Raw genomic sequence first — 27,966 nt, forward strand, 5'->3', positions numbered from 1 at the left:
TTGCTCCTTGAACATGACAGTGACCAGTCTTTGGTAAGTTGCCCCTGCATTCTTCAGCTCAAAAGGCATAACCTTATAGCAGTAAGTTCCTCTTGGGGTGAGGAATGAGGTTTTGTCTTGGTCCTCCGGATGCATGGTGATTTGATGGTAGCCTCTGCAAGTATCGAGGAAGCTCATACGCTGATGGCGTGCCGTCGCATCCACAAGTAGGGTCAATTATGGGTAGTGGGAAACAATTCTTGGGGCAGGCTTTGTTTAGGTCCATGAAATCAACGCACACTCGCCAAGTCCCATTTTTATTCTTCACAACCACAGTATTAGAGAGCCACGTAGGGTAGGTCACTTCCTTGATTGCTCCGGCGTCAAGCAACTTGTCAACATCTTCAACAACGGCGATAGTGTGCTCTACGGCTGACCTCCGGCTTTTCTGAATGATCGACTTGCATTTAGGGTCAACATTCAGATGGTGCTGCGAAACAAACGGATCTATACCCGGCATCTCATATGGAGTCCATGGAAAGACATCAAGGTTGCTGAGCAGGAAGGAAATTAGCTGCTGTCTGTCGGCTTGATTTAGAGAGGCGCCGACCATGAAGAACTTGTCTGGGTTTCCGTCGATTTCAACTTGATCTAGGTCTTCCATGGCCTTTTCACTTGGGAGTCGTCCAACATCGTCGAGGCTCTCCCGATCTGGCACCTCAATGGAATTTACTTGCAACTCCTTTGGCGTTTTTTCAGCAAGGAGATAGCATGCTTGTGTCGACTTCTATGAGCCACAGATTTGCTCAATGACGCGTTCTGTCGGGAGGCGTAGCAGCTGATGATAGATGCTTGGCACGGCCTACATAGTATGCAACCAAGTTGGCCCCACGATGAGATTGTACGGTGATGGCAGCTTGACGACCAAGAATTCCACATCCACTGTTCGGGAGCCTGCTCGAATGGGTAGTGTGATTTTCCCCAACGGGTATTCTGGATTGGCATTGAAGCCGAATAGTGGATAAGGGGTTGGAGAGAGATCCGATTCGAAGAAGCCGAGTTTGGTGAATGTCTTGTAGTATAGAACCTCCGATGTGCTCCCCGGATCAATGAGTACACGCTCAACTGTGAATCGGTTTACGCGTAACTCAATTACCAAGGGATCGATGTGGGGAAGTGTCACTCCGGCCAAATCTGAATCATCAAAAGCAATACTCGTAGCTTCATGGGGTTGTTTAGCCGGAGTGAGTTGATTTTGATGGTCAGGATGCGACTGAATCGTGTGCACCATGGGTGACATTGGCAGGCTGTATGTCATGTGGATCACGACGATCGGAGGGGAATCCTATCTTAAGGCTATCGCTTTGGTTGGATTGCCTTTTCGGACGTACTGTTGTAGCCGACCATCTTGTATCAATTCCTCCAAGTGATCTTTCAATGCATAACAACTCTTAGTATCATGGCTATGATCCTTGTGATACTCGCACCGCCTATCCCGCCTTCGTGTGTCAGGAGGTCCCACCATTTTTGACGGCCATTTGAAGAACGGAAGGTGTTGAATTTTGGACATATCCGCACTGATCGACTCTGTCAACTCCGTATATTTCTTGTCGACACGCCTTGTGCGCTTGCTATCGACTTGCAGCTGTTCACTTGCTCAGTGGGAGCATTGGTTGCTTGATTGGCGAGAATTCCGTCTTTTATCTCATTTCGCCCGTTGCCGAGGTTCGGGGCTCTGAGGTGGTACGAAACTTATCGGTTAAGCAATTTCAGAAGGGACCGTCTTGTTGGCCACATTTCCGACTTTAACCCGCAAGGCATCATCCTCCACTTTGCTGTATTCCTCAACTTTCTTCATCAACGCCCAGACTATTTTGGGGGTCTTTTAGTCAAAGAGCTACGGAGAGCACTGTCAGGATGCAAACCCATTTTAAAGGCGGTGATGACCATGGAGTCGTTGCAGGCATCATCAACCAGATTAAAGCACTCCCAGTAACGTGCCGAATACGCTCTTAGTGTTTCTCCTGGCTGGATCTGCATTGGCCAGAGAGAGTCGGCTTGTTTCGGCTAGACCTCATTGGTGATGAATCTGGCCCTGAAGAATTTCTGTAATTGATGGAAGCTTTTGATCGAAGCCGGCTCCAGTTTATAATACCACCTGACAGCCAATGGTCCCAAACTGCTGAGAAAAATTCGGCACATGAGAGTTTCGTCGTCTGCATGCAATGTCATGGCTTGCTTGTAGTGACAGATGTAATCGGTGGGGTCTGATTTTTCATCATAGAGAGTAAACGACGGAGCTTTGAACTTTTTGAGCAGGACCACCCTTTCAATCTGTCGCACAAAGGGATCATGCTGGTCTTCCTCATCTGAACTGTTTCTTTTGCGCTTATGCCTTATACGTGGACGTTCTTCAGAGGAACTGGAAGTCTCAGGTCGTTCCTTCTTCTTGGGCTCCGGGGATAATGAGTCGGAGTCGCTATCAGTGTCTTGTTATCGGGCTCGAGGTCGTCGACCACCTGCCCTCAGAGGTCATTCCGGATCTTGGCGTACAGCTTGTTTAGACTTTGCCACTTCCAAGACCAAGTCCTGACGGAGATGTTCGTTCTCAGCGATCATATTCTCCAACCTCTGTTCATTTTGCTTCGCTTGTTCCATGATCGTTTGCATTGCCTCATGCTCTGAAGTCGAGGGTGAGGCGAAGTTCAAAGCGTGTCTTGCAGGGATATTCTCCGGTCCAAGCATGTTTGTTGGAGTGAGGTCGTCTCTCTGCGTGGTTTTATCGGTGGCTATCGGAGGGTCTTCCGTTACACCTGCCATGGATGTATTTGAGTGTTCTCACAGACGGCGCCAATTATGGAGAAGTGGTTTAGAAATACTCTTCAGATCTTGGGGGACGCTCGTGATCCTCAGGAAGCCACTTGAAAAAAGAATTAACTCTCTGGTCGGGGGTGCCGAAATTAGCACTCCGACGGATAAGTCAGTGTATACTCTCTTGATTGCTTGTACCTTAAGTTAAACATGCTAATTCTCACATACCTCTTTCTGGCTGATGTTCTTCTATTTATATATTTTCTTTTCTGGGCCTCGGGATTGGGTCCGTTTTCAATTCGCCATTCGGCTTTTTTTGTAGCAAATCGCTTTTCACTCGATCCTTTGCTCAATCGGGTATTTGGCCGAATAGGATAGGATTTGAGCGTGCGAGATGGTGCCGAGTGTTGTATATTTCGGCTCTCCAAGTTCGACTATTCGACCTCTGTGCGACTCCCAATATTTGGCCCCCACACCTGCCAACCTTTTTCAGCCTAAATCCTTGTTTCGGCTGAAGAGAGCTAAATGTTGGTTATTCCTGCCAACCTTCTTCAGCCTAGATCCTTATCTCAACTGAAGAAAAGAACTGAATGTTTGGCCATTCCTGCTAAACTTCTTGGTTGCCCCTTGCTGGCAATGACTAAGAACAACTTTTACAGTAGAAAGAATTATGCTAAAAAAAAAACTACTTGTTTTATTTGAAAAAGAAAAATTACAAGTATTTTAATGAAAAGCTAAAAATAGAATAGTTTGAGATTGACAGTGTTCCATGGCCTGAGAATAGCTTTGCTGTCTCCATCTTCCAAGTGATATACCCATTTTCCTGCTAAATCGACCACTTTGAATGGTCCTTCCCAATTAGGTCCTAACTTGCCATCTCTGGGTACCAAAGTGTTTACTATTACTTTACGCAGTACCCAATCTCTAATCTTGAATTGCCTCAGATGCATTGTTTTGTTATATTTTCTGGATAACTCCTGCTGGTATGAGGCAATGTGAACTAGCGCTCTTTTCCTTCTCTCTTCTGCAAGGTCAAGTTCCAAGGTTATGGCTTCTTCATTCAAGTTTGGGTCAAATTTTCACTTCTAATAGTGGGGAGGCCTACTTCCGGTGGGATTACTGCCTCTATGCCATAGGCTAAGAAAAAAGGTGTTTCTCTGGTTGATCGTTGCGGTGTGGTACGGTAAGCCCATAAAACATGAAGAAGCTCCTCAGCTCACTTGTCTTTTGCTTTCTCCAACCTTTTCTTCAAACCATCTAGGACGACTCTGTTTGATGCTTCTGCCTGACCATTCGCTTGAGGGTATGCTGGTGTAGAGTTGTAGAATTTTATCTTGTATTCCTCGCAAAAGCCCCTGAAAATTTTGCTGTCGAACTGAGTGCCATTGTTAGATATTAGGACTTTGGGTATGCCGAATCTGGTTATGATGTTTTGCCAGACGAACTTCTTAAGGTCTTTCTCCTTTATTGATGCGAGTGCTTCTGTCTCTACCTACTTTGTGAAGTAGTCTGTTGTTGCGAGAAAGAACTTTCTGTTGCCAGGTGCAGTTGGGAGTGGTCCCACTATGTCTAGGCCCCACATTGCAAAGGGCCATGGGCTAGTTAATGGTAGAAGCTCTCTAGCTGGTTGATGTATTTGGTGTGCGAACTTTTGACATTTCTCGCACCTCTTGACATATTTCTCTGAATCTGCCTGCATGTATGGCCACAAATATCCTTGTGAAATTGCTCTGTAAGCCAATGATCTTCCCCATTGGTGGCTTCCACATACACGTTCATGTATCTCGAACAAAAATGTCTTAACCTTGCTGGGATGGACACATTTCAGGTAAGGTCCTATGAAGGATTTTTTGTACAACGCCAATGATGGAGAGAGCCAAAATCGCTATGATTTTGCTCCAATTTTGTTGGCCTCTTTCTTTTCTTCAGGCAAGATGCCATCTTTTAAGAATACTGTAATGGGATCCATCCATGATGGGCCTAGCTTGGTGTAACATGCTTCGGCTGTTTCGAGTTCCTCAATACTTGGTCTAGGTAGGAAGTTGATCAATAATGGGTGTGAGATAGATGTATCTGTCATTGAAGCAAAACCTACCAGCTCGTCTGCTCTTCTATTTTCTTCTCGGTCGATTTGCTCTATCCGGACTACTTCGAAGTTCATGATCTCATTTCTGACTAATTCTTGGTAGTTAGCCATCCTCTCATCTTTTGCCTCATAGTCGCCTGAAATCTGGTTTACTACCAGTTGGGAGTCACTGTAAACCATCAGCTCATTGACCTTCATGTAAAGTGCTGACTTTAAGCCTGCTAACAGTACTTCATACTCTACCTCGTTGTTGGATGTTGGGAAGCCCAGGTTGACAGCCTGTTCAATTGTTAGGCCACCTGGTGAGATGAGGACTATGCCAAGTCATGCGCCGTGCCTATTGGATGCCCCATCCACAAAGAGTTTTCACATCTCTCCAACGAATAGCTTCTAACAAGTAGAGGGATCAGATGACGTCTTGGGATCATGGGTGTAGCTGGTGTTTTCTTCCAAGTCCATGCCTGCTGTTGGGGTTTGATCTTCACGGTCTGACTGCCTCAAGTCTTTACTTTTTGATGAGTCCTTACTAGAAGTAGCATGGTTTGCTCCTTCCTTCTTGTCCCCATTTCTGTGTGGCTTGCAATGTGGCCGGACATCCTGCATTAGGGGCTGCGCAATTCCCGCGACACTTTTTCCCCTTACTTCGGTTGTGTCGGTCAAATCGACCGAGCAGATGTGATGACTTCTTGGTGTGAACTCAACCACAAAGTCTTCTAAAGCTTGGGTTTTTATTGCTGTTCTGGGTTGAAACTTGATATCGAACTATCCCAACTCTACCGCCCATTTCAAAATTCGTCCAGAAAAGTCCACCCTCTCAAATAAGGCCTTTAATGGAAAATCCGTTAGGACGATTATGGTGTGGGTATGGAAATAGTGTGACAGCTTTCTTGAGGCAATCATCAAAGCTAATGCCAACTTCTCCAATGGTAGATACCTTGTTTCAGCAAGGTCTTGCTAACATAAAAGATTGGCAGGTGTTAGATTCTTTCCGCTCTGACCAACACTGCACTGACTGCATGCTGTGAAGCTGCTAAGTACAAAAAGAGCTCTTCTCCTGGTACTGGGGTTACTAACAACGGAGGAGAGGTCATGCAGTCTTTCAAGCTTTCTAGGGCACGATCACATTCTTCATCTCTCTCAAATTTGGCCTTCAATGCTTGGAAGAATGGTCGACTTCTGTCTGACGACCGACTTATGAACCGGTTGAGCGCAACTGCTAGGCTAGTGAGATGCTACACGTCTTTGATTGTGTTGGGCCTCTCAAGATCTTGAATTGCTTTGATCTGAGAGGGATCAACTTCTATACCCCGATTGGTTACTAGAAAACTTAGGAATTTGCCTGATTCTACGTTGAATGCACACTTAGATGCGTTTAGACACAACTTATGAGACTTCAAAATTTGGAACATTTTATCTAGGTCCCTGAGGTGGCCCTTCTTATCCTTGCTTTTGACTACCATGTCATCTATGTAAGCCTCCATTGTTTTGCCTAACAATGGTTCAAACATTTTGGTAATCATCCGTTAGAATGTAGCCTCTGCGTTCTTTAGGTCAAAGGGCATGACCTTGTAATAGTACAATCCTCTAGGCGTTGTAAATGATGTGACCTCCTGGTCTGGTTCATACATAGCGATCTGATGGTAACCTCTATACGCATCAAGGAAGCTAAGTCGGATATGTCCTGCCGTTAGGTCCACCAGTTGGTCTATTCGCAGTAGGGGAAAACTGTCATTTGAGCATGCCTTGTTGACTGTTTTGTAGTCCACGCAAACATGCCATTTTCCGTTCTTTTTTGGAACTATTACAGTATTGGAGATCCACCTGGGATAATGTACTTCTCTGATGGCTCCTGCCTCCAGCAAGTTTCCCACTTCCTCTGCCACTATCTCCGCATGGTGAAGTGCTGATTTGCAAGTGCGCTGAATAATTGGTCTGGCAGTTGGATGGACATTAAGTTAATGACAGATGAAATTTGGGTCAATACCAAGCATGTTGTATGGTGTCCAGGCAAACACTTTGATGTTGGAGGTTAAGAATTCCATGACATCTATTCTCTCAGTGCTGGACAAAGACAAGCCGAGAAAAAAGAACTTTTTTGGGTTCTTTTCATCTATCCTTACCTCAATCAAGTCTTCCACTGCCTTCTGCTCTGCTATGTTGCCCACGTCTGCAAACAGTTTGTTGCTTTCCAGCTCTTCCACCATCTAAACGAACCCTTTTGTAACACGGCTGCCGTTCACTGTGACGAAACACTGCTTCGACATGATTTGGTCTCCTAAGACTTCTTCAATCACGTCGGTTTCGTTAGGAAATCGTAATGCTTGATGGTAGGTTGACGCCACTGAGCGCATGGCATGCAACCATGCCCTTCCCAGTATTATATTGTAAGTGGAAAGGATCTTCAATGCCCAGAATTCCACTTGTTTTGTCATGGTTCCTGCCTTGACTGGGAGGATTATCTTGCCCACTGGCCACTCTGGCATTGAGCTGAAACCGACAAGGGGAGATCTTGCAGGTGCTAAGTCTTTGTCCTCCAATTTCAGTTGTTTGAAGGTCTCGTAGTACATTATCTCGCATAAGCTTCCTTGGCCAATCAGAATCCGCTTGATATCGAAATTCTTGACGCGCAAAGTGACCACCAGTGCGTCATTGTGAGGGCAATGTATCCTTGCTAAGTCCTTGTCTGAAAAGGATATGACGTTCGTGGCCTTTGTTCTGCCCTTTTTGACGGTAGGTTGTGCACTTAATACCTCTCTCAAGTGCTCAGCCTTTTTGATCATCCCCCTGAGCTCACATACCCGCTTAGGTTCGACGATCCCATGTATAACGTTGATTACACCTTGGGGTGGACCGTCGACCAGCATCCCGTTTGGTCTGTTGAGGTCCTATAAACTGGCTGTGTTCTCCCTTCTATATACTGGTCTAAGTGTCCAACAACCACTAACTCTTCCAGATGTTGCCTCAATGGTGTGCAATTTTCAGTGCGGTGCCCCTTCTCATCATGGAAGGTGTAACAGGATCTCTCATCATAGCTTTTTTGTGATTCTCCCAACTTGGCTGGCCGCCGAACGAAAGGTTGATCCCGTATCTTGCGAAGAATCCGGTAGATAGGTTTGTTTAATACTGTGGTGATAGCAGTGCGGACTCTTAACTTCCTCGTTTCTGGGTCCTCTCTGTTGGCTCGCCTGCCACGCCTATTCCTGCTTGGTTGTTCTACCGTGTTGAGTTTTGCTGTAGTCTTTTTGTTTGGCATCACTGTTGTGCCAAACTTTGCTTTAGCACGGGCGCTATCTTCCTCTACTCGGATATGTTAATGCACTCTCTCTATTAGGGCCTCCATCATGAAGGGTGACATCATTGTCATTGAGTCCTTCAATTTGTTGCCGACTAGTAAACTCCGTTTATATTGTGCGATGACGAGATTTGTAAGGCAGTCCCCAATTTGGTTGAAGGTCTCCCAATAGCAACTGTTGTAGGACCTCAATGTTTCCTTTTCGCCCATGTCAATGGAGAGTAGCTAGTCAATCTCCACTGATGTCTTGGTATTTGTTCTGAATCTAATCACGAACGCTTCTGCCAACTGTGCCCATGAGGCTATGCTGCCTTCTGGCAGCCTTTCGAACCAGGTTAGACCTAGGTCGCCAAGGCTAGATGGAAACAGGATACACATTAGAGCCTTGTTTCGCCGGTATACTGTCATAATTTGGCGAAAGTGGTTTAAGTACATGTAGGGGTCTGACTTCCCTTCATAAGTGGTGAATTTGGGCTGGTGGAACCCTGGGGGTAGTGGTGCGTTCTCAATTGTCAAAACGAACGGCGAGCTTTGTAACCTTGCTAACACTTTATCCGCTGGTTCGTAGGCAAGGCGCGACATTGACATCCCTACCTTGACACTCCCATGTATCCTAGGGGTCAATCGCTGCAGGGTTGAAACTCTGCGTGGGTCGCGAGCCCTGGTGTCCTCCTTCTGTCGGGCCCTTTCCTCGAGCACTGTTCACAAGTCTGCTGACCTAGGCAACTCCGTATGCCTAGATGTGATTTGGTGCGTGTGCGAGGGGTGATAGCTGCTTCCCTCTGTATATGACCTTTCAGTCCTCGTTCTCTCAGACGTGGAGTAACGAGTCCTGGAAGTCTTTGAATGAGTGTCACCTGTTCTAAGGCTCCTACTTTCTGCTTGTGATGGTGTGGCATGCCTGTCAGGATCTTTCGAGTGGTAAGGGGGCATGTGGCCTTTGTGCCCCTCTTCTGTCGCTAATCCTTTTTCCTTGATCTGGCGCCTCATTACCTCCATGTTTGCCGCCATCCTCCTTATTAACTCGTCTTACTCCCTCACGCGATCCTCCAGAACTTGGGAATCCAACCTCCGCCTCTATCTTTCAGGACTTTGAGAACGACGGGGACTAGTGCCCCGTCTCTCCCGTGTGTCCAGTCGGGAGTTTCATCGCTGGGGTTCTAATTCTGCCATGGATGGGATATAAGGTAAACCTTCACGCCTCCCACCCCCTTCCGGGGTTTGCCCATCAATAGCAGATTGCGGCAAGTCCTCATTGTGCGCCATTGATTTCAACTAAAGAGGAAAACTCGATCGAAAGGTTTTGTTCTTTGTGCAATTCCCATAGACAACGCCAATTGAACGAGCACGAAATAATCTTTTCGTATAATCCTCTTGATCAAGTTTGCACTTCTCTAAACGTCGTCACTTTACTTCCCGAAAACACAAACGTGAGTTAGCCGGCGAGTGTGTGCTGGATATCTCTCTAATGCCTAAGTCAGTAAATAGACAATAGACAAAAACTCTATGTATTTGAGAGTCAAAATTGTGATACCTGTACATAGATCCTGTTACGAGCTTTTATAGAGTTCATATGGCACAATTCTAGTAGGATTTCAACTCTCTTTTAGCAGAGTCCTCCTAGGAATAAGAAAGATAATGCTCATCTTTCTACACCTTCCCCACCGCTTAACCAAGTGGAATGGTTTTACCATGGCAGAATGACAGCACAACCGAGCTATCTCTAGCATTCTGAGACACCCAGTTCGGTGCATTCATGAGCAATGCCTAGCTCGGTCCTCATTCATCCATGCCTTGGTTCAAAATACTCCAACCGAGCTAATCACAACCATTCTTGACCGAGCTAACAGAGTCCAGTCACAATGCCCATTCACCTCGGCCTACAGCTTGGCCCAAGTTTCACACAAATTATCCTCTCAACAAGTATTACCTTAAATCCCTCGACCGTTGCTGTTTATATATATATATATATATATAAGCGGCGTGTACACATTATATATGTATAATAATTATATTAGAAAATTTTAAATGATGGCAAAAAGACAGTGATATGATATAAAAATTAAAATAATTACCATATGATTTATGCTTTTTCCTATTTATCATGAAGTTAGTAGGAGCATGATTGTTTAGATTGTAAAAAATATATTTTTAATTAAAAAAATAGGTTCACTTTTGAATTTACATCAGATAAGTTTTCTACATCTATATATAAAGATTGCCAAAATGATAGGACTCATTGAAGATAGAACGAAGATAATTATTTATAAAAAATAGCTTCACTTGCTTTTTTTTTTGGGATAAATTATAAATATACCTTTAAACTTTACTTAAAACACGAATTGCCCTTTATAGTTTAAAAAATTACAAATACCTTTTATTAGAATTTTTTATTTAACAGAATTAAAAAAAAGAGTAAAATTTCTAACTGTTCAGCTATATAATAATAAAATTATCTAAATTATTAATTGAAATAAAATTTTAACATTATTAAAAACTATTAATTAATTTAATGATTTATTAATAAAAGGCCATATTTGTTATGTTTAGGGGGCATAACGTAATTTCTAGAACCACAGGGAATAATTTATAATTCAAGTAAATCTCAGGGAGTATGTTAACATGAAGAAAACTATTACACGGAGATGGGATTAATAAGCACTGAGATGATGATATCTTTGGTTCGACCTTTCGAATTAGTGTAACCATCACCATGTCCATAAATGACTTCCATCATACGTGAGAGGTTAAGAGTTGGTAATAGTAGAGGCAGAGGAAAGGGCCTATTAGGGTTTTGGAGTTCTTCATTGATGTTTTTCCAAGCAATTTTCACAATTTCTCTTATTTTCCCACATGCTTCTTCCTCGGACATACCGTGTTCCCTCATGTAGCATTGCACACCCGAAGGTGCATCCCCTCTCTCTTGCTCAACCTTCAAAATTTAGAGAAAAAATCGTTAGATTTCGACAAGACGAACACACTTTTAGGGTTGACAATATTTGGGTCAAAAGAAATATTGTCCTATTGTATTTCGCTAAGGATCTTTTGTTCAAATCTCTTATGCCCTCTTGTTTTCTCTCTACCACATGACAAGGTTAGAGAGATCAATTGTATGATACAAAGATGACTTAAGACAAACAATGTAAAAAGACATTGACAGAATATCTGAGTTTATATTTGAGTTAGACATTAACAAACGTGACTGCATCACTTGTAGCATAATAGTATCGAGAATAAAAACCGATACATATTGGAAATTGGGTATCATGGTAGTAAAATTTTTAAAATCATTTGCAAAAAATAAATTTATAACAGTCGAACTAGTTATATAGATTATGAATATAGGCTGATATTTAAAAATCATTATTTGACCTCAATATATTGTGAGGTACCTTATGAGTTTGGATGTCATCAACCAGCCTAGCAATTAGTGCACAAGACTTCACAATTTTGGGAACATTAAGCACCCAATCAAAGGCTTCCTTAGTTGCAATCTTTCCAATGCCAACAAGGGATTGAACAGCCAGCATAGGATAACCACTGCTCATCACAGAAATGCTCAAGTACTCCTCAAATGTAGGCATATACTTGGTGTTAAACCAGTTTGCTTCCGCAAAGTAGGCTCTAACTAGACCTTTCATCTGAAGAAAACCACACAAATGTAAGTATTAGACAGCTATTTTTCTGAAAAACTAAGTTAAAGATAGTCTTGTTTGGATGAGAGAAAATTTTAATTACTTACTGCTTCTTTTGCATAGTATATGTGGTAGGATCTCCCCTCGTGGGTTGTTATCTTGTCCTCCATTTCCTTCATGACATCTGAGAGTGCCTCGAAGCAAACTTGCATGTATTCAGGTAAATCACTGATAGCCGCTTCTTCCCACCTATGAAATTAGTGATGTCATGTTTTTAATCAGAAGAAGACGTATTAATATCAATCACGGTGTAACGGTATCAGAAGTATCAAGTGATATATATAAAAATCTAGTGTCGTGGCGTGGATGTGAATTTTAAAGCCACCAGTTGCAAGCAGTTGAACCAGGTGTAATGATCAACTATGAACTAGCCTTGTTGGTTGTAAATTAGCTCATGATTAAGCTGCTATAAACCGATACTTATCGAGAAGTAGCCAGTACAATTGTAATTTTTATTGGGACTAATATACAAGTTGACAAGTATCATGGATTAAAATTGCACACATACCTTTCTATTGCATCTGTAAATAACTGAAGTTCTTCAGGGGTACCATACACATCATAAATGTCATCTATGACAGAAGCTAATGCTATTATTTTAGTCATAAAGCTTCTAACAACAGAGTACTTGGGCTCAAAATAAACCCCTAATATCCAGAAGTAGCACTCCACCAATCTATCCCTTGCGAAAGGTAACTTTGTTGCAATCTCTGTCTCTTTCCACCACCTGAAAAATTAGATTATCAACAAAAGATAAAAAAAATTAAACAAAAATTACATTGAAATTTCCATAAAGAAAATGTGAAGATTTAATGTCGTGTCTTTAAAGTAGTCAATGGTCTAATTTTAAAAATATATTTCGGGTTTATTTTTTAAATATAAATATAATTAAATTATGTGATTATGATTGTCATATCAATTTAATTTATTTCATAAATGATCTATACACAAAGATGAATAAAATAAAAAGATCAAAATAAGAATTGTGATGGCCCACAGGCCACCACTGGACTGATCTAATCCAAATAATAGATTGTAAACAAGCCAAGCCGTATAAGATAATAATATCTAATTAATAAATAAAGTCACCTTGTGATGTCACTTATTTCTCTCTGGTGCAACCTTTGTAAAAGATTGAAATCCAGCTTTGCTAGCTCCAACAAAACAGAATTTCCTTCTAAATCAGCTTGGTAGACATTGATCACTGCTGGAAAATTCACTTTTAGCGGCGTTTAAAAAACGCCGCTAAAGGTACTAAAAACGTCAATAATTCTTTTTGCGACGTTTAGTATCAAACGCCGATGACGCGGCCGTCGCTATAACTTCATGGCGTTTAAAAAACGTCGTTGTATTATTATAGGCGGCGTTTTTAAAAACGCCGCCAAATGACCCACTTAAGTGTACTGTAACGTCACTCTGACATTTAGCGACGTTTTGAAAACGCCGTCATAAACATTTATACATTTTAAAAATCTTACCGTTGGGAGCGACGTTTTTGAAAACGCCGTCATAAACATTTACACATTTTTAAAATCTTACCATTGGGATGGGATATAGTGACGTTTTTTAAACGCCGCCATAGCCTTTTTTTTTTAATTTTTAGATTTTGTTAATTTTATATAATTGAACAAAAAAAAAACCTATCAAACAATTATTAAGAACTAATAATTAATGTTTATTAAAATAATAAATAAACTAAGCTTGAATACAAAATTAAAAATAAAAAACAATGCATTACATACCTAAGAATAGAAATAATTCAGACTTTAAATACATCAATTAAAATCAAAATGGTCTAGAAATGTAATTTGCCCAAAAAAATCAAAATGGTCCACACTTTAGTCTCATCATTAACAGAATGCCCAGAGTGGGATTAAGTAGTACCCTCTACATGGGATTATTCGCCCCAACCAGTCAATCACAGCTGGCCTCATTTGAGTCCACCAAACAGGGGATGAGGGGGACATGGGACACATAGTCTAACCTTGCCCCTTTATACCCATACTAACTGTGGCCAATATACACACCGGATATATTCCAAAACAAAGACAATGGACAAACATATAAATACATCTTAAATTGATCTTATAAAATTCATCTATGTTAATAAACTAAGACTTGGAGAGTTTGAGAATTCATGTTCCTTTGAATCAATAGCATTTCCCAATTCGCCCTAACAATTTCCAGCACTTTGAAATGGGCCGCTTGACACAATGCAGAGTATGACAAAATTTATGTTGTAAAAGTAATACAATGCAAACTAAACAAACTCAACTGAACCAGGAAATTTCATATTCAGCATCAAACAGAGAAGATAATTAAGATAAGTGTGTTATAATAGATTCCAACTGCAAATTTTCTCATCTTTTGTATCCAAACAACATCAAACAATGCAACAACAAGAACAATAATGCCATAACCATTTCATCCAAAACAACCAACCAACAATCCAGAGTAAACATGATCATTCACAATGGAGTAATAGCGATGCCATAACAATCAAATCCAAGAAATGCCACAAACAATCAATGTAACACCGAAGGCAATAACTCACATGATCGATCTGCAGCGTTGCCGGTGTGACCTTACCCTCAACAGCCTTGGTCAAGTCATTGTAATAGGTCTCTGGAACCGTGGACTTCTTCTTAGCCGCCCCAGAGAGCGAAAACCAGACCTTAGGCCGTAAAACCGGCGGAATCCCCTTCCTGATGAGCTTCTTGAGGGTAACTGCATTACCTAAAGCTGAAAATGTAAGGGAAGATTTAAGGGTTGATGAAATTTGAGTCTGCAAATACCAATTGGCCCCTTTGCTGGCCTCCAAAGCCCACCAAACCCTACCCTGTTGCCTCACCTTCTCTCTAACCTCATTCAATACATTAACATCATCAACATTTCCTGCAAATGCAATGTCAGTCACATGATTATTTATCCCACAATTATTTATTACAAACCCGCTCTCCTTATCTATGAACAAACGAGGCCAAGAAGTCGAGGAGGCTTATCCCATTGATTTAGAACATAAAGAATCAGTAGCCTATTTAAAATCAAATACAGTAAGGGTGTTGAAAGGATATCATAGCCAAAATAATATGGTAAAATCATGCCATCACCCAATATCAATCACACAAAATATGGAGTGTTGAAGGGTGGCTGGACGCAGATATAAACTCCGGCATTAGTAGATAACACTAGCTTTTACTAATTGCAGCAAGTAATGCCCCATAAATTTTATTATACGATAAATATTTGAATTACTTAGATGTTGAAAAGGAAGTCACATAAACCCCAGAATACCCCATAATTTTTTGTTAAGTTCCGTGGCATGCATTTCATTTTAAAAGGAACTGTTTTGACAGTTAAGCACCCTCATTATAGATGAAAGAAGTTCCCCTCCTTCCCAACCAAGTAATAACACGTACACTACTAAATCTCTTAACACAACTGTAATAGAATAAAAAAGAGAGCACCTTTCCACAGTGTCTGCACTGCTGATCAAAACTTAGATTAGAAGCAACAGCCTTCGTGCTTAACCTTGCATTCTTCCCAACAACTACCCAACTTCTGATAAAGCTACTGGAAAGCATAGATGAAATGAATGAGAAATATGAAAGCACACCTCTTCAGGCAATCTTGGTGTTGTGCCACTGTCTTGACCTCATGTAAATATAGGAAGATCTGACCAGCACCTATGGAAATCATGTCAAGGAAATTACCTCCCCAAGAAAATTCATCCAAGTCCACAATAAACACATTGAAAGAAATATAAAAGAGCATACTCTTGGATTGACTGATCCTTCCCATGCCACTGGGTTTGCTGTCATGGATTCCAACCCAGCACCAATACCTATATAGAAGATGCATACATTTTTAAAGAAATAAATAAAGAACAGATAAGGCATCAAGATTGCTGACATCCAAGCCATCCACCAATAATAGATGACCCTTACCAATATCATAAAATCCAGCTTTAATAGCTGCAGCTACATCAGCAACTGCCTGAAGACCAGAAGAACACTGCCTATTCACAGTTCTAATCGGCACAGTTTCTGGGCAATGGGGATAAGATATATATCAGCATTCAACAATGCAAGGGACTGAAACAAATACCGTGCCCACAACGTCTCCAACTTCACTTGGATTCAGATTTGTTCTCTCTCTCAATGCCTATACCAAATACTCATCATAAGAACAGAATATTCTAAATCTCATTGAACCTTGTTTTAGAGGACATATCAACACATTAGAAGACAACAAAGAAAACAAACCCTCAGAACAGGTGCGAGTAAATCATCAGGATAAGTATCCTTGAAACCCCCCCTCTTTGACTTGCAAAGTGCAGTCCGATATGCCCTGTAACAACGCATGGACAATACAGCAACCAACAGAGGCAGCGATACAGCATATACAAATCAAAATAGAGGCATGCAACCTAATCCAAATACAAACAAATCAAATAGAGGCATGCAACCTAGTGCTAGCAGAGGCCAAAAACAGCAGCAGATACACAGCAGATTAGCAGATTAGCATCATATACAGAGTAGCAGACCAGCCACACAGCAGCAGAAAAACAGATTAACAGATACTGACAGAGTTGAGACTAGCAGATCCTGGAGAAAAACAGCTCTTTCGACAGCCTGTCTCTTCCTTTTTTCCCGCTCTTCATAACTCAATGATGGATCAAAACTGCACAGTAAAGAGAGAGAGATGTTCAAATTAGGACTTAAAAAGAGCAAACAAAAGATACTTAATATTTGTACAAAATTCCATTTACCTCAGACCCCACAATTTCCTTAAAATTTGAAATGTTGTTGCTGCTGCTGCTGCCAAAAGTTATAGTCTTTTAGAAACAAATAAAACATAATCATCTATACGATCATGTATTGTTTGCAAAAAGTGCACATAATTGCTCGTTTGCAACTTGGTTCTAAATTACATAGACTCAGATATGGCATGTGTCAATGTCGTTTTAATATGTTTCTAGATGAGGGATTTATCTAATTTTTAAGTCAAGATATCATTATACAATGAGGTTTACATTTGGTAAATACTTCTTTTATCTTTTAGGAAATTCTTTACATAACAGATTTTTCACTAGATTTTTTTACTGTTACACACAAAACAATGGGTCTCACTTGTATTCATTAATTTGGACTATTAACTGTGTAAAATAAAAAATAAAAACTTGATAAAAAAAATCCATTTACGTAGAGCAGCACTCTAGTAAAAAAATCTGTTTATGTAGAGTATTTTCCTAAAATATAGCATTTTATGCATAAAAGTGAAGTGCATACTCATATATTAAATTTGATTATTTACATGTACTTGTTTATTGTATGTCTAAGTAGGTGTATTGGACATAAAAATAAAAAGTAAATAAAAATAAAGAAATACAATTTAAAATTTAAAAAAAAAATGAATAATATTTAAACTACCCACCTCATTCAATTCACTTCTAGACTCTAAAATTCAAATGAATAATATTTAACCAGAAGTCCTAATCAATGCCTTCAACCTGACCCCTCCCATACGATGGAACAATCTCAAAAAATGTCATTGCTGCATTTCATTCCCCACCCTTTACTTAATATGAGGAATCAATAGATGACAACAAAATGAAAATACTGGATATGATATTATGTTTTAAAATTTGTACGTAATTAAGGAAAAACCAATATTGTTAGAGAATGCTTACCTGGTAAATGATTTGAAATACATAGCTACATATGCCTGCAGTCTTGCAAACACGAGGTTCTTCAATGGAATTCAAGCTTTTGGACATATTCAGCATATTGCCATCTTCCTCCAATGCTGGAGGCACATAAGTACCCTGCTCTGCATCTAAAGCCACATGAGCATTCCATAATAAAGAATTAGCAGCTGTTTTATTTTATTTTTATTAAAATAAAATTAAAATTAAAAAATATTAATAAAGAAAGAAAACAAGGAAGCATTCCATAATAAAAAATTAAAAGAGGGAAATCAAGACATGAGGTAACACCCTGAGGCTTGAGGTTTGAATCTACTTTGATGATTATTCTTCATAGGTATGGTAGGGTAAGGTGCACCTAAGATGAGCACAGACACAAAAATCCTTCCAAGCTCAACTGATACCTGAGGACTGCAACTTACATTTTATATTGGCAAAACCATTCATTTTTCTTCTTGTTGATTCTCTCTCTAATTATACTGCCATTGTTTCCCATATTTGACACATATTTTCAATACTTATCAGGCATAATTCCTGGTATAATTTTAAGAGATGTATATAGCTTCTTTAAGCTGCAATTTGATACAAATACTTTCTTTGTTGGGCAATAACATTAACAACCACGAGTACTAAAAGAAAAGCACATCCCCAAACATGTAAAAGGAGCATGAGTGCATAACCACACAACAAAACACACAAAGGGGTGGAGAAAGCTTAAGGCTCATCAACAGGACTCGCTCAATGCATCGCCCCTATTGCTATATACACTTATCAGCATGACATCAAAATATTGAAAAGCACAATATAATGGGGGGAAAAAAACAAAGAAGCAAATGCATAAATCAAGATTTGACTAAATTAAAGGAATTGAAATGCACATCAAACAAGCAAACTTACTCAGGTTGGTTGGGTGCATCTTCTGGCTCAATAGTCATCATGTACATATCTTTGTTTGGCTCATTTGCTGGATCTTCCAGGATGTCTCCCTTCATTGCCACACCACGGCATGCGCACACACGTGAGAGAGAGAGAGAGAAATTAATTTATAACAATATGTAGGATCTTAAATTCATCTTCTAAGGGAACAATTCTATTAAAGGTCAAATTTATAAAATTTGACAATAGAAAATTAAAAGATTCATAGTTACAATCAATAGATAATTTTGAGAAGCCAAGAACAAAATCTCTAATTCTTCTATCAATAGATAATTTCAAAGATACAAATGTAGCGCACCATGGTAGTAAAATTAATAATAACAACAATAATAATAGTAATAAAAATAATGAGGATCAACAGAAAAAGATTTATTTAAATACTTGACACAGTTTAGCATTATGCTTTTATATATCTCACTGTTCTCATCTTGATGACCAAGCTACAAACCAACCAATCCATCGACAATGACATATGCATAAAAAAAACAAACTAAAGTGAACACAGTGTTGAAACAAATTTCTTTCTAATATGGCATAACAGTACCAAACTGCAATGTGATTAAAAGGATAACACAGAAGGATATTTGCTAAACATGTGCACAGATTTGACATGGTGTTGAAACAAATTCAGCATTTATACTGTTTCAACTTTGTCCTTGAACCAATCAAGCCTAAAAAGAAACCCAAACCAGATTGTTCGTTGCCGCCACAGGCTGACATTACATAAGAGTCATTCTTTGAGAGTGCTATGCAAGGCACTGCTTCCTCAAGGTTGACACCTGTGACATCATTAGTCATAACAAGACCACTATTTGGTTGCCATTGCTGTGGAACAACATTGGCAGTGGCCTTTAGACCCTCACCAAGTTCAGAAATCTCCTCCACAAATATCGACTAATAAAAGAAAAGAAACAGGAAAACATGCAAATGAAATTACTCCCAACTTGCTATTACCTTTCCACCTGGATTTTGTTCACTGCGTGTCCACTTCCATAACTTCTGAATCCCATTAGACCCAAGTGCCAAAACACCAAAACCAGAATTTGTATAGAGTAGTCAAGCAACCTGGATGTAGATGTGTCAGTCGAGCATAATCCAATAGATAGATTTTGCAGCAACAAATGAGTAGGAACACACCTTGTTGACTGCATCCATGTTGTCTGGCATGGTAACCTGTTGGCATTGAGCAGGATCTATAATTTCGGCCAACTGCCAGGGTTTGGTTTTATCAGTTACATCATCCAAAGTTTTTGGCTTTTCCATGTTTCTATCCATAGGATCAACTCCATTCTAGAGGGGAAGCCAAAATGTATAATCAGTCCAAAAGAAACAAATGTGACATTGTACATAAAAAATAAAAGAATAAAAAGTTGCTTGGCAGTCTTAGAATCACTCTATTTTGGTCATTCTCTGTGTTCCATTCAAAATGGAACATGCCCATCGTGTGACAAAAGTCAACAGTATTCATGGGCAGGCACCTCTTAAACATGCACTGGTGTACTGTGATTGGAACCAAGTATATAATGTAAAATTCAGTTCTAACATATAAAACTCCAGTCTAGACAATCAGTATACATAATTACTGCAGCAACAAACACTTGGCATACAAAGGGGGAGGTGGAAACAAAACAAAATTGGTTTGGTTTTCAGAATTTGTTTTCTGAATAAATTTAAAAAAAAAAAGAAGAAGAACCAGAAACCTGATCAATGAACCCAAAGGTCTTTATCGATCCCATGATATAAATACTTCAACCCAAATATATATATGTAAATATTATATAATAAAAAAATGAAAACTTAAGCATTGAAGGACCTTAATTGCAGCAGATTCAATAGGTGATCTCAATGCTTCAAAGGACGGGGCTTCAACTACTCTTAAAGATCTAAGACCAACAGTGGTAGCGAGAAGATTTCCTTCCTTGTTGAATCTCAAGTGAGGAAGACTCTTTTAAGGCAAAAAAATGTCATAAAGTAAGAGCTGAATTCAAACAAGCTGGGTGTTTCCCAAAACAACTATAATGATTACACTGACCGGAAGTCCACCCTCTGCATCCATACAAGTGAGAATGTCATTATTGTCCATGTTCCAAAACTTTATTTGCTGATCTTCACCCACGGCCAAAAAGTGGTTTTGAGTTGTGTCAAACTGCACAACACCAACAGATTTCTTTCTGAACCCAGAGTATGTCCTCTTTATTGTTCCTTCACTTTCATTCCATTCAACAAGGAAAGAATCCCCATCTTTACCCGTTCCACAAGAGAACAATCTGAAAGAAAGGATAAGGAATGAAGACAAGAGGCTGAATGATTAACAGGATTTGACCAGCTATATTTCATCAAGGGATTCAAAAACACAAAAAGAGCAGGGGTACAAGAAAATGATCAAGGAACCAACCTACATCATGTTTGATATCTTTAATTTCAATAACCTTACCTACTTCCATCGGCACTGTAAAGCATAGTAGTACATGAGTGTCCAAATATACATACACACAAGATTTGAAGGTAGAGAAAGTGAAGAGATTGGAGATTTGTACCTCAAGCTAAAGAGAATCTAGAAAAAGGAAAGTAACTGTATATATTCAGAGATCTTTCAACTTTTTCAACATAACAGATCAGGAAAGGATGCCTTCAGACACAAATCAACTCCTTCTCCTCCTCCTCATCCTCATCCTCATCCTCTCTCTCTCTCTCTCTCTCTCTCTCACTCACTCACACACACATACGGACTTGAAGCAAAGACTTTAAATCTAGTTCAACGAAGCAGAGAGTAAAGAAAAGAAGAAAATGATGTGTTCAGCCACAAATCAGCTTGTAGTTTCTTGTTTAGAATTTCAATTTCAATAACCAGATCGAGAGAGACGAGAAGGAAGAGCTTGAGAGAGACAGAGAAATTAATACCTCGCTGGTGCAGATGGTGGTGGGAGTGGAGCTTCGAAATCAAAATCTGAGAAATCGAGCCAGTGCAGACGGTGGTGGCAATGGAGCTTCGAAATCGAATTCGCTCTGAATCTCAAAGATGAATCTGTGAGAATGATAACGGTTTAGAGAAGGTTGAGAGAGACGAGATTTGAAGGCATGAGGATTCCAAATGAGGGTTTACAAAGGGCTTTAACAATTATTCTCAGATTCAAAATAGACTTTGAAATTGAGAGAGAGAATCACCGAGACAGAAATCTTGAAATCGAAATCGAGAGAGAACTTCGAAATCAAAATCAAAATCGAAACCGCCAAGATTAATCAGCGAGATTGTATCATTCTGAGCTGAATCAGTGAGAGATGAATCGATCCATTAAGAGGGTTTAGAGAAATAGAGAGAGCGAACGAGAGACTGAGTGAGTAAGAGATTAGGGCTACGAACTGAGCGAGTGAAAGAGATTAGGGATTCAGAGGGTTGCCCATTTAAGGGAGAGAGAGAGAGGACAATCGAAGGCGTTTTTAAATGCGTGAAACGGTGCCGTTTTTATTTTTTAAAACAGCGACGTTTAAGAAACGTCGTTAAATGTTATAAAATGTGACGTTTTATAAAACGCCGTTAAATAAACGTCGCCAAAACTCATTTTTCCTGTAGTGGATGTAGTGCCTGGCCTCTAATCTGGGCATTCCTTTGTGGAGAGGTACTTCTAGCGAGTGCGTAACTTGCTCAGAGAGAGGAGAGTTTAGATGGGCTAACATAGACCTCAAGTGCTTGCTTGTAAATTTCAATGCTTCTTCCAATATATCTTCCCCTTGAACCCTTAAATGTGATGCCTCATATAAGCATAGCAAAGCTCTTGCATTTTCTTTTAGCACTGACTTGAACGCACCTTTCTCATCTGTGAACTTTTTAACTGAATCTAGTTGGGGATAAAAAAAAAACACATAAGAAACATGATCGCTTAGTCAGCTACAAGAGTTTGTGGTGTTTGGAAACTTACCAGAAGAAACATGATAACCTTGTTGCCTAAAAAGTCTGAAACAGAGAGCAAACATATAGGTCATGTTTGATTCACAACACTAATAGTGAAGTATTAATAATCCTATTAAATTAGTGTGGTATTCACTATCCAATTGGATTAATATCCATTGGATTAATAATCCCACCCCTACCCCATTACTAATAATCCTACAAATTTGTTGGATTAATTATCCATTGGATTATTAATCCTAAATAAAAATGTTAAAACAAACATGGGATAATTGGGCCTACGGATTAATAATCCCAATCCAATGCTCCAATCCACCAAATCAAACATGCCCATAGAGATCATCATCATCACCACCACCATAGTTGATTTGAGTGCTGTAAATTGATTGGAGCGCTTTCTCAATCTCATACTCAAAATCATATGACAAGCCAAGGCGTTGGAGTGAATCGATAAGGATCAATGTTTCTTTCAAAGGTTCAGTTCTTGCATCACTTAGCATCCCTCTCACCTCATCTTTAAGTTCCTTCACTCTCCCTTCTTCCTTCTGATTTGGTTCCTGCATAATTTTGAAAGTAAGTAATGAGTTACAAACAAAAATAAATAAATAAATAATATATATATATATATATAGTATGATATATAATATAATATATTTATGCTAAATGTTAAGTGTGTACTCAATCTTTCCCCTCACAAATATACATTAATGTGTATTAATTAGGCGTCGTTGTTTTTGTTTGTATATATATAATATGATACGTTGAGTCATGGATCTATCAATTTTTATTTTTTATTTTTTTATTTTTTTAAAAAACCATCAATTAATATTATAATATAAATAATAAAGTTACTTATGTTTCTAACAATTTAAAATTTTAAATAAATTAGTGATTAACAGTTTAATATAATATTAGGCAATAGCAATTTAAGTTTTTAGATGAATGAGTGGTTAATAATTTAATACATATTTATTTATAAAAAGTCACTATCATGTCATCTTGTATAAAATTTTAGAAAAATTATTTTCCTTTGGGAATTAATAAAAAACAATAGTGAATATTTTATTAATATTTTACCTTGTGTCTTTTTTATAAGAAAAAAGACATAATATTTTTTATAGTAGTTGAGATCTCTCAATATTTTCATAAAGAAAATTCGACATAGAAAAATTGCCCCCCCGACACAGACAAAATTTCTCTGATTTCACAAAGAAATTTCAAAATTTCTTTTGTATGATTACAAAGAAATTTCATTGAAGTACCTTAGCTAATAAAAAAAATATATTGGACCTTCCCTACCGCCCAAAATTAGAGAGATGTTTTACTAATTTTCCCTAAATAAAATTTGGGAAAGATCCACAATGTGGAGTATGAATCTCTAATAAATATTAGATGTCACATTTTAAAAAATTAATTTTTTTTTTCATAGCAGAACAAATCTTATTATTTTTGCACTTCGTTTTTTTGGTTGAAAAGTATTTTTTTTTTAATTTTTTGATATTTGGTACAATAAAAAGCAAAAGTTAACCGAAAATATTTTTCATTATTAATAAAAATAAGTCTCTTTAGACAAAAAAATATTTTTAACTTTTAAAAGGTAAAAAATAATTTTCGGACTAAAATGTTACCAATGTCATCACGCCACTAGCACCACTCTCATCTCCACACCACGCCTACCATCACCATCACCACGGCCACCACTATTATCACCGTCGCTATCACCGTTGCTATCACCGCCGCCATCGTCCACCATGCCACCACTTCCACCTCTACATTCGTTTCATCACTACCACCACCAAACACAAAAAAAATATTCTCTCAAAAATATTTTTTACCTTAATAAACAGAACATTAGTGAAGAATGCTCCTCAATCAAGTTTGTCAGTAATTTATTTATTTATTATTTTTTTAAGCTTTATTATAGGGTTGTTATGCTAGTACAAAAAAGTGTAATTTTTTTTTAATATCTTTTTTGAGTCATATCCTTTTTTTATTTTATTTTTATATCTTTTTTTAAAAAAAATTAAAAATATAATATTTATTTAGATCTTCCAAGACAATCCTTATATCGGCGAGTTTGTTTTCCAAAAAGGTTGGAGTTGAATGAAAATATTGTCCAATGGAAAAGTCAGTTGAATGGAAAGTACGTTGAATTAAACCGTACTGAAGTCCAGCATGTGAATTACACAACACGTTGCACGCATGGCAAATCGTATTTTTAAAAAAAATTAAAAATCGATAATAAAAAAAAAAAAAGTTAAAAACGTCTCTCTTTCACCTTCTAGATAATCAATTTTTTTTTAAATTATTTAAATTATACCAAACATTGTTAAAAAAAAAGAAGAAGAAGAAGAAGCACATGAATGCATGGAAAATTGTATTTTTTTAAAAAAAATTAAAAATCAATAATAACAAAAAGGTTAAAACGTCTCTCTTTCATTTCTAGATAATTAATTTTTTTGAATTATTTTTATTTATACCAAACATTTTGAAAAAAAGCACATGTTTTCCAAAATAATTTTTTGAAAAAATTATTAAAAAAACTTCCAAGATTTAACTCTTCTAACAAATTAAACTTTAAATTTTTAATATTTTCAAATAAAATCATAAAATTTTAAATTTGTAGCATTTGAAGCCATCGTCTATTTCCCTTATAAGGTAAAAAAAAATAATAATCAAAAAAATTAAAAAAATTACAACACCTATCGTCATCTCATACTACAACATATAAGAGTTTTAGAAAAATTTAATTTTTTAGCCTCTAAAAGTGAAAATTTTGTTACAAAAGACATTTAGGGAGTAATTACTATCGTCGTGAAAATAGTCACTAAAAGGTCGTCTCGAAAAGTAAAAAATAATGCTTTTAGCGACAAAATTTTAAAAATGTCACTAATAAATATACTTTTTGGAACAAAATAATTTGGCTTCAAAATGATTTATTTTTTTAGACAAAAAATTTGGTCCAAAAATGATAATAATTTATCACTAATGTCCAATTTTCGTTGCTAAAAATATAATGATGACATTTTTGTAACAAAATTATTTGGCCCCTAAAAAATAATTTTGTCTCTAAATTATGATCTCTAAATTCTTAATTTTTTATAGTGTCATTTACATTTCTAATTTCATGTCAATCCTAAATTTTAATTGTGAAATGCTTGAAAGCACTAAATAGGGAGCTCCCACCACCCACCCACCCACCCAATGATTTGATGTTTTTTTTTTTTTTTTTTTTTTTTGGTATTTCCAGCTCATCAGGGCTTGTTTTTGGAGCTCTCAATTAGCTCTCATTTTAACAGCACCAATGGTCGGTCTGATAGTTCAGGCGTAGAATTTAGAGGTGTGGTCCCTCCATAACTTTAGGTCCAAAACTTTGGGGTTCAAATAACAAATGACCAAACTAAAACTAAACTTAAAAGTATAGAGATTGAATTATTTAATTTAAAATAATAAGAATTAAAATAAATTTGAGTCAAATTAAAAGAGTTAAAAGTGTAGTTTACCATAGAAGAAAATAGCAGCAAAAAATGAGGGAAAAATAAAAATTGATTAAGCAATTAAAAGAGCATTTTGTTACACAACCCACATAAAATTAAGTAGGTGTTTTCAGATGAAATAATAATAATAATAATAATAATAATAATAATAATTATTATTATTATTATTATGTGTAAATACTACAAGAAAAAACAGAATTGGCAACTGAAAAATCCCCTTTCGTCGCTGAAAGTGGCATTTTCGGCGACTAAAATGGAATTAGTAGCCAAAAGTGAAGACTTTTGCCGACTAAAACAATTTAGTAGCCAAATGTACACGTATTGGCGACTAAAAATCAGTTTGGTCGCCGATTATACGGGTTTTAGCGACTAAAAAAATTTTAGTAGCCAAAAATGAAGGTTTTTGGCGACTAAAAACATTTAGTAGCCAAAAGTATAGGTTTTAGCGACTAAAAAATAGTTTGGTCGCCGATTATACGTGTTTTACCGACAAAAATAAATTTTGTAGCCAAAAGTGAAGCTTTTGGGCTACTAAAAAAAATTTAGTAGCTAAAAGTCTACAATTGGCGACTAAAATTCAGTTTAATCGCCAAAAGTGGAGGTTTTTTGCCACTAAAAATAAGTTCAGTCGCCAAAAGTGGTTATTTTTAGGCAGGAATTAATTTTTTTAGCGACTAAAAAATAATTAGTAGCCAAAAGTATAGAATTGGCGACTAAAAAACAGATTTAGTCGCCAAAAGTGGTCTCCTTTTTTTTTAGTAAATAATTTATTTTTTACATAAATTATATTGAATAAAAATAATTATGTTTATATATATAGTTTTATATTAATACAGGTCAATATACTATATAAATAATATATGTTGCATATAAAATCATGTGGTGTTATAGAGGCATAGTGGAGATAGTGTGTTGTTTAAGGTTTAGAATGTGGGAGGTTGGTGGTTTGAATATCAGCGGAAGAAAGTTAATATTTTCTTTTTTCACGGAACGACTTATGGCGACTAAAATTATTGGTCGCCAAAAGTGTTGCTTTTGGCGACTAAAAGGTTTGGTTGGCGATTCCTTGACTATTGGCGACTAAAAGATTAGTTGGTAAATGTATAATTTTAAAAAGTGTAATTGACTATTGGCGATCAAAATTTTAGTTGCTAAAGACCTATTTTTTGCTGACTAAAACTTTTTTAGTCGCCAATACCTTCCCCGACCGTGTTTTCACGACAAAACCGGCGACTAAAAAATTTAGTCGGAAAAACTAAAAAGTCGACTTTTGGCGACTAAAAATGAATTTTAGTCGCCAAAGGTGGTTTTTCTTGTAGTGAAATAGCCTTTATACCACATAGAAATAAATGAAATTTGTCAAAATATATATTTATATGAATGGGCTTACAGTGTTGTGAGGATTGTAATTGAGGAAGTGATCCCCCCAAATGCTAGGATGGTAACCTGCTGATCGTCGAATCACATCCTGTTTGGCAGTATTGGTAGCCATGATCTCAGTGGAGAGAGAAAGGGAGCAAAGATAATATCAAATATTATTATGAGAAAATGGAGATGGTGGTTGTGGTGTACTGTAGAGCTATTTATAGGCAAGTGAAAAAGACTTTTATTGACCATTTGTTAAAAGCAGCCTTCATACGGCATTACATGAAAGGAAAATGATTTTGGGGTTATTGGATATCATTTTTCCCATGTGAAGGGGAGACATACATATTGCCTGCGAAATTAAAAGTGATTGGTAGATGTGATGTGATTTGTATAATTTAAACAAGTAAAAATAAAATAAAAAATTTATTTTATATATATATATTTTTTGATCAATAAAAAAGAAATCCTTCATTAATGAAAGAAAGACATTAGTATAAGAGTATTATTTGCTTAGGTTCAAGTCTCACTCTCTTTTCTATCCACTTTATTTTATTTTGGATAGAGAATTGAACACTTGTCATAAGGAGAGAAAAAGTATTAGAATATCACGGAACCTGTTTACTTAATATAATAGTATGAATATATATATATGTACATATAGACAAGCTCTGGCCAGTAGACCACTCGG

The 27,966-nt window shown here is 37.7% G+C and overlaps 2 protein-coding genes and 1 long non-coding RNA gene across 3 annotated transcripts; all 3 read right to left on the reverse strand.

Annotated features, from left to right (window-relative positions):
- Positions 1–10,788: 10,788 nt before the first annotated feature.
- LOC114266949 ((-)-germacrene D synthase) lies at positions 10,789–27,447 on the reverse strand. Its single transcript, XM_082884078.1, has 9 exons — positions 27,301–27,447; positions 22,750–22,970; positions 22,424–22,482; positions 22,083–22,342; positions 12,953–13,065; positions 12,372–12,590; positions 11,911–12,052; positions 11,561–11,809; positions 10,789–11,100 (listed from the first exon to the last, which is right to left on the reverse strand). The coding sequence occupies exons 1-9, from the start codon at positions 27,400–27,402 to the stop codon at positions 10,804–10,806; spliced, it is 1,662 nt and encodes a 553-aa protein (XP_082740204.1). The 5' UTR covers positions 27,403–27,447; the 3' UTR covers positions 10,789–10,803.
- On the reverse strand, positions 15,332–19,673 carry LOC145797451 (uncharacterized). The gene is made up of 10 exons (XM_082884597.1): positions 19,644–19,673; positions 19,190–19,400; positions 17,591–17,701; positions 16,635–16,683; positions 16,451–16,546; positions 16,129–16,213; positions 15,971–16,027; positions 15,811–15,859; positions 15,640–15,707; positions 15,332–15,549 (listed from the first exon to the last, which is right to left on the reverse strand). Exons 1-10 carry the CDS (start codon positions 19,671–19,673, stop codon positions 15,484–15,486), a joined length of 822 nt encoding a protein of 273 aa, XP_082740723.1. The 3' UTR covers positions 15,332–15,483.
- LOC145797302 (uncharacterized) lies at positions 19,725–22,006 on the reverse strand. Its single transcript, XR_014338665.1, has 5 exons — positions 21,408–22,006; positions 21,044–21,256; positions 20,902–20,955; positions 20,539–20,773; positions 19,725–19,796 (listed from the first exon to the last, which is right to left on the reverse strand). It is a non-coding gene; the product is annotated as an uncharacterized LOC145797302 (long non-coding RNA).
- Positions 27,448–27,966: the final 519 nt, after the last annotated feature.

The sequence above is a fragment of the Camellia sinensis genome, chromosome 8, assembly GCF_055761805.1.
Source record: "Camellia sinensis isolate YWXY chromosome 8, ASM5576180v1, whole genome shotgun sequence".
Lineage (NCBI taxonomy): Eukaryota > Viridiplantae > Streptophyta > Magnoliopsida > Ericales > Theaceae > Camellia > Camellia sinensis.